A 7,213-nucleotide genomic window follows, 5' to 3' on the forward strand; every position below is an offset into this window, starting at 1 on the left:
TATTTGGCGGACATGTTTGTCAGTGATCCAAAGCTAGAAGCGCTTTGAGTCTTCGATTGAGTAGTTATGATTTGAAATTAAAGAAAGAGGGTACGTATAGATGGCGATCATCTGAATCCAAGATGCAGTTCATCATTGTCAGACACATTGTTTATAAGAGTAATAAGTTGACGAAATAAGCCTGCGTCGAAAAAATACAACCTCTTGTGGCCGTTAAAAGGACAACAGAGAAAAAATATGTTACATGAATTTGAGTGTTAAAATGTTAAACACTGCAAATATAGATTTTCCTCATTAGTAATGCAAATTAAGTCCCAATAAGCATATTTTCTGTGCGCCTGATGGTTACGGGCTGGCCGCACAAACGGCCCAGTACAAAAATAAGTTATCAATTAAAGCACCAAAAAAGCCCAGAAAGCCGGCTATGAAGGGTATAAAACGACTTTGATATAAGACACTGACCTATACGAAGCAGGAAAAAGGCCCTAAGGGAGTGTGGTTTTCTGAGTTAGTTCCGAATGGAATAACACAGGGGGCAAACGGTAACTAATACAATAAGAGATAAAAGTAATAACTTAATCTTTTAGTAGCCTGAATTCAATCAAGCCTCCATTGACCGCTCGCCGCCCTAGGCCCTGTAACCGCCTCGCAACCCAAGAGCTTGATGGCTAGGGCCGCTAACTCAAGGGAATCCTCCTTTCTAAATATGGATAATTTATGCAGCCGTCATCAGCCCACAGAGCCGCCTGCCCAGGCCAGACTCTAGTTGCTAAGGATCCATTGCTGTTGCTATCCAGTGATTGACAGCTGCAGATGTCTGATCTGCATGTGGTAGGAAGAGAGTTTCACAGACCGTTTCTCTGTACTTTGGACATTTTTCGGCAGTCAAGTCTTTCCTTGTTTGATTTTCAAACTTGGTTTTTGATGTGGGAGAAACTAACATTGTCTGCCTCTAAAGGAACAGATAGACCAAAGAGGTTCAAAATCCCTTTTAACCGGCTTGGATACATCTCATTTCTCACCCTCCCAACATCTGGATCTCATTTCCCATCCTTTCCTCCCCGTCTCCCTGTGGTGCCAGTTGTGACAGCTAACAGACAGGATAACTAGGTGGTTTCTATGGCAATGGGAGCCTAGCTGAAATCCTGGCCTCTGATTGGTGTTACTATTTTTGATAACAGTTCTCCCAGCTTAGAGCAACCAGAGCACAAACTTCGCGGGGAGGGGAGAGAAACCCCCAGACAGCTGGAGTTTGCGTTACACAGACTAATCTTTTAGCAACCTGTTTCGAAAACCTAAAATTATGCCCTTTTCTCAATTCATAGGGAGTAGTTTTAGAAATTACAGAGGGAATCATATCTATGCATTAGGTACTTCGGTGTAAGGCCATGCACAATTTTTATGTCAATGGATCAAAAGCGTCGCCTGGGTATTCGTACGGGAACTGCACTTATCTTCTGTTAAAGAAACTTCGCTTTCATAGTTCCCAACATCACGTCTGCAAAACGCAATCGTTTAAGGTCGTGTTCGCGTAGTTAAGATCAATATCTTGTATATAGGTTTCACTTGTCTTTGTAACGTTGATCAAAGAGAACAAAAGAGATTCGGCAGTTATATTAGCATGCTAATTACCGTGTACGCATTACATTCTGAAGTCAACCCAGTCCCCTATCGATATCAGGCCATTTTGATTTATTGGATGACATCCACGCGCGCATATTTTTTCGTCCTTTCTCCCCAAAAAGATTTAGGAATAAAGGAGGACGTTTCTAAACATTCAAATCAACATTGCCTTATATGGAAAAAAAGAAGAAGAATGTTACCTACCTTGGGTTTAGTCCGAGAAAAACTCACATTGGCAGCGTTGTCTGACCTCTAAAGTGTCCATCTACTGACTGTTAGTGAATTTCTGAAGGATTAAAGTATCTCTACTGGGTTAGAACAAATCAGTTCCAAACTGAACTTATTCTAGAGTATACTGGACACTCCAAACACGGCTAAAATCTTTCAAAATTGCAACATTTCCCGTTAACAACTGCACTTATAGTTAACATTGCTAGGTGACGCTTTCGATCCATGAAGATGGAGACTATTGCTACAGCAGTTGATATAAAATTTACGAACCACGTGTGCCAGTGAGTTTTTCGTTTCCTCTGTCCATTCTAGTTAGGACACAAGTTGTTTCATCCCATATGTGTAGTGCTTCAGATGATGGCACAACAAGCTCTTTTCTGCATTTGTTGAAGTTAGTCTATTGAGATGTATAGAAATATATAAGGACCTGTTTACTGTTGAATCAAGGAGGTTTTACATTATACATAAATTAATACAGGACTAAAAGACCTGTTGGTCATGATATCATATTTCGTCGCCTCAATTCTCGTTTAACAAGAATTATGATCTCAAAATTTGAAAATATAGGAATCTTGTGTTTTTTTGCCTTTTTTTTTCGCCCTATCTCTTTAATTTTGGAGTCTGGGGAGGATGTCATCCATAAAATTTACCTGCTGTGGCCTTAACTGTAATTCACCGAGACTCAGGCAGAAACACCTATGCTGATTACTCAAACAAGTATATCTACTCGAAGTTGTTCCTAATGCTGTCACACACAAAAACATATGTTGACAAATGTCAACGTTTGTCTTTTGGTTTTTGTGGCATTTATCATCTTTAGTAAAATGCGTTACCAACTAGCGACATTGCTAAAACAGACTCACATTTATTTATCTATTCAGATTTACCACATTTGTGGAAGGATTGACATAACAGGTGAACTATCACCTTTTCAAGATGTCAACCCTGACCAGACTGTAAGGTTTGGACCATCGCACACAGGGGCATGCCCCTATTCTTTTTCGAAAGGTGTGGTGGGTTCTTTGACGTGCTCAAGGTGTCGCTCTCCCCAAACACGGGACCTCCATTTAACGTGCCTATCCCTAGATTAGCTAGGAACTCATTTACACCTGAGTGAGGAAAGTCGTGGGGCGCATGTTCAGACATGTCTGGGGGCAGGCCGGGTTCGAACTCGGGTCCCCTTTGTCTGACAGTCTGGTGTTTTATGCTTTGCGCCACACGACGCGACGTTCGGAAAATATGTTCTATCACCCTTTATGAAACAGTCCGTGCTGACTGAGCAAAGTGCTTTCCTCTTTGTCGTCCGTTGAAGCAAAACAATGGTAGTTCTAGTGAACATTGCTGCACCAAACCATTTATACATGAGAAAAAATATAATGTTACATAATTGAAGCATCGATCGGTGAGAATGTTGTCGGCCTCCAAGGCTTCCCTAACTACTGAGACAGCCTCCTTGGGTTTTTTGTCTTTTCCTGTATATTTGGTATTCATGCGCCGTTTAGACTTTTATATGTCTCATGCTAATATAAGCACACATACACGCTGTTACACTGGCAAACAACTTAAAAAAACACAGATGCTATTCAATTGCAACTATTCAAGCTTTATTAGAATAAATGAAAAAAAGAACAAGAATAAATGTTTAACTTCCTTAACATCGCCAGTCACAATGACAGACAGCAGATATAGCAGTGTTGGTACCTGCTTAAGTTTAGAGACTTTATATTAACAGTGGTTCCAATTGTTTTTTTCTTCTTGGCATTGGAACTAACCAGATGTAACTCAACCAGCAATTGACTGCTTTAGAGGTTTTCCTTCGCATGATCGTTACTATAACCACATTGTCACAACTTAGTGCGTTGCTAGTTAAAACCTATAGATGATTGTATCATAATGAACTCATTTGATCAGTTAGCATAGATTCTATATCTCAAATTCTTTACGCATTACAAGTTCTTCAACATAATCATCATCCATTCATCTTGGAAAAATATGATCTTACAAATCTCCTGACATCATTGATGTACAGATGAAAGTTTTACCAGCAACAGAAGAAAAAAAAAACAATGCGGTGTTTTGTTTTTATGTTACCTGTATTAAAACATAGTTCATCAAGTATTCTATACAGGTCTTAACTCTAAGGTAAGAACCAGATAATATGCTTTACCTTAGGTCTTTAGATGGTACAAAGTTTGTACTACAAACTTTACATTCTTTACTTTTGTGTTGTTAGGCTTTCAATCGTACAGACCGGGGTTTAACTCTCACTTAACGTTACCTATGGATAATATATACTTGCTGAAACATGGTCAAATTGCCACAAAAAAGCATCTATGCTTTGATACAGCACTTAACTTTTTGGCCCGTCCAGCAGCATGCTCCGTCCCCGCACTCGTCCCTTTCCACGGCAGTCTTAACGTTGGGGCAGGAGCCATCGCAGAACGGAGATGTACCGTACCAGCGGCAGGCATAATCTGAAAAAGCATAGAAAATGCACTTAATTATGTTGGATTGTATAAACGATAAACAATGATATGAAAATGAAGGACGGCCAAACGAAATGAAAGAAGTCTTAGAATACATTGTCATTAATAAAAGAAGATAATAGAATCTCAGTCCAGATGATCCATTACTAACTTGCGACTGAAGATGGTTGGCAAATTGTCAACATTGATAAGCCCATCTTTAATAACGAACAGGTGAATACAACGGAATGTGTGTTATACTGATGTGGACCTCATTTGCACAATCTATGCAGAAACTAATATTTTCCTTACGGTAAATGCTAGGGATGTCATATTGAAAGTGTATCTTAGGGAAAGGTGAATACAACTGAATTCGCGCTATTATAATGAGGATCAATTTGCATAATTTAAGCAGGAACTTCATATCTATATTACGGTAAAGCAGTAGAGAACCCTTGCTTAACGCTATGCTGCCCTTGTGGGTGAGTGAGTGTGTGAGTGAGTGAGTATGTGAGTGAGTGAGTGAGTGAGTGAGTGAGTGAGTGAGTGAGTGAGTGAGTGAGTGAGTGAGTGAGTGAGCTAATGAGTGAATGTAGGTAGCTTTAGGAAATATGAATATAAGTGAATGCGTGTTATAAAATTGGGCACCTCATTTGCATATTTAATGTCGAAATTTCATATTTCCCTTACCGTACATGCTAGGGATGCGAAGAAATAAAAAAAATGAGATAATTACACTCGCGATCCTTTTGCTCCTCCTTGTCACCAACTATATGTAACAGACATGTGATTAGTCTAATATCTAAATTAAGGTTCATATAATAGTAAAGTGTTTATCGCAAGTTTGTCACTTCTCAGCTGTTTACTAGCGCATTCTTAGTCTTTACTATTATACTAGCTTTCAGCATGCACAACCTTGCATTAAACTTTTTATGCATTAAGCTATTTTGTTACTCTTTCCTCGAAACAAGGTAAAAGTCAGATTTGTGTGAGATGCTTGTGACAATGACAACAACAACAAAAATCAGCAGAAGCAGAATAGGTTCAATGTAAGGAGCACACTTTTAAGAATAGACAAAAATAAGCGTTAATTGATTTTCCAATTATGTTCTGACATGTCTTTCATCCTTCAGTTAAGTAGTTAGAATAAATTACACTTGCATCTATAAGAATACGTATCGTTTGCTATATAGTTTCCAAATATGTCGGTCTGTTAAGATTTCGTATGCAGCGGAGCTTAATTTGATACAACCTTAACAATGTCCAAGAATCCAGTGTTCGTTGAATGAACTTCATCATCATGAATGAACTTGATTTCTGTTAATAACCCGTGATCCGTGCAAAACGATGCCGAAAGCCGTAGACCTTTTTATTATTGGAAATTTTGGTTACCTTCCAGTAAAATCTGGAGAATACTCTTCTCGAGTTTGTCAACCACTTCCGCCTGCTTTTGGTCACTGTCGACAGCTGAAACAGCATAACGACAATAAGTTAAATGTATTGAAAACCTTCAAGTTTTTGAGCTCAGTTTCCTGTTATAAAGTGATGATGAATGGAATGTGTGGATGATAGAGTAAAAATAGAATTATAGAGTAATTTGAAACAGTTGAGAATTTTTCTTCAAAAACATAATTCGTGATCATTATGGTATTGCATCAAAATTGATGGGAAATGTAAAAATTGTTAACGTTAGTCTTGTACAGCATTTATTACCTTGGAAGCTGATCAGCAAGGGAAGATACGAACACTTAATGAAAAAAAGAACTAGTGATAAATATTACCAAGTTGCTTCATCTAGAATCTTGAATGTTTGAAGTCCAAGAGATGTTCACTGAACACTATGAACTAACCCAAGTGCTGAAAAGTTAAAAACGTAGGACTGCTTTCCTGTTCAGGCTGAGATTGTTCATTCTTTCATATATTGTTATATACCCTTTGTTATATACCCTTTACGTATACGTTACATACATTCTTTAATTGTACAAGAAAAATATTTGATTAAACTTAACCCTCAAACACCCGAGTGGGGTCATTTTTGACCCCAGGCGTGGATTTTGACGTGCTATCTGAACATGTTTGATCTGAAAAAATTCCTTCCGTGACTTTGTCAGTAGACATCTTTTCTGACCTCTCATAATTTTCTAGGGAGATGGGCACAATACTGTTGACGTTATACAGGGAAGTCTGTGATGAGTCCGCTGGGTTCATTTTTGACCCCAGCAAAAATAATGTGCTGTTTTTGAGACCTGCCCTCTGTAACTCCTGAACTACTTATGGTATGACCACCAAATTTTTAGAGGATGATACACATGTGAATTAGTATAACCATGACAAATTTCATGTCATATTGACGTAATATGACGTCATGATGACGTAATTTTATGGGATTCTATCCGCCATCTTGGATATTGATGGATGACGTCATCAAATCAGCATAAAGTATCAATGTTGAATCCTAAAAGTTTCATTGGATTACATAAGATCATAACAAAGTAAGAAAATATATTTGGCGTACAAACAAAGCCTCGAAACGTCATTGTTTGAACTAAAATTAGCAGATTTTGTCAAATATGCCTGTCAAAAACCCGTTGCCATGGCAACTCGGAAAACGATGAACTCACTTTTTCCATTTGAAATTTTTGTTAAGGACAATTTATGAAAAGCCACCAAGTTTGGTGGCTCTCGCGTAAGCTGTTCATTAGTGATGCAACATGAAATTTGGCTTGGGTCTGAAAGCTCCCATACCGGTATAAACAGGAATAGTTCAAGAAGTGGTCCTTCTGCTCTTTTTGCATAAATAATGATAATGAACGGGATTTATTCATATCTAAAGATGCCAAAACATTCCTCTTACATTGATGAAGCAATGTATGGATAACAATCAGCGAAAAAAG

The 7,213-nt window shown here is 38.3% G+C and overlaps 2 protein-coding genes across 6 annotated transcripts in view; both read right to left on the reverse strand.

Moving 5' to 3' along the window:
* Nucleotides 1–3,441: 3,441 nt before the first annotated feature.
* LOC136437005 (uncharacterized) overlaps nucleotides 3,442–7,213 on the reverse strand; it is a 28,295-nt gene continuing 24,523 nt past the window's right edge. For all 3 annotated transcript variants that reach the window (XM_066431421.1, XM_066431419.1, XM_066431420.1), the window contains one exon: nucleotides 3,442–3,555. The gene's annotated coding sequence lies outside the window, so the exon portion shown is untranslated. The remainder of the gene's footprint in view (nucleotides 3,556–7,213) is intronic.
* The window catches only part of LOC136437006 (uncharacterized), an 11,713-nt gene continuing 7,941 nt past the window's right edge, over nucleotides 3,442–7,213 (reverse strand). For all 3 annotated transcript variants that reach the window (XM_066431425.1, XM_066431424.1, XM_066431423.1), the window contains exons 3-5: nucleotides 5,712–5,786; nucleotides 5,056–5,088; nucleotides 3,442–4,328 (exon numbers count right to left, since the gene is read on the reverse strand). In XM_066431425.1, coding sequence (XP_066287522.1) covers nucleotides 4,186–4,328; nucleotides 5,056–5,088; nucleotides 5,712–5,786 — 251 coding nt within the window. In that variant the 3' untranslated portion in view covers nucleotides 3,442–4,185. The remainder of the gene's footprint in view (nucleotides 4,329–5,055; nucleotides 5,089–5,711; nucleotides 5,787–7,213) is intronic.

The sequence above is a fragment of the Branchiostoma lanceolatum genome, chromosome 6, assembly GCF_035083965.1.
Source record: "Branchiostoma lanceolatum isolate klBraLanc5 chromosome 6, klBraLanc5.hap2, whole genome shotgun sequence".
Lineage (NCBI taxonomy): Eukaryota > Metazoa > Chordata > Leptocardii > Amphioxiformes > Branchiostomatidae > Branchiostoma > Branchiostoma lanceolatum.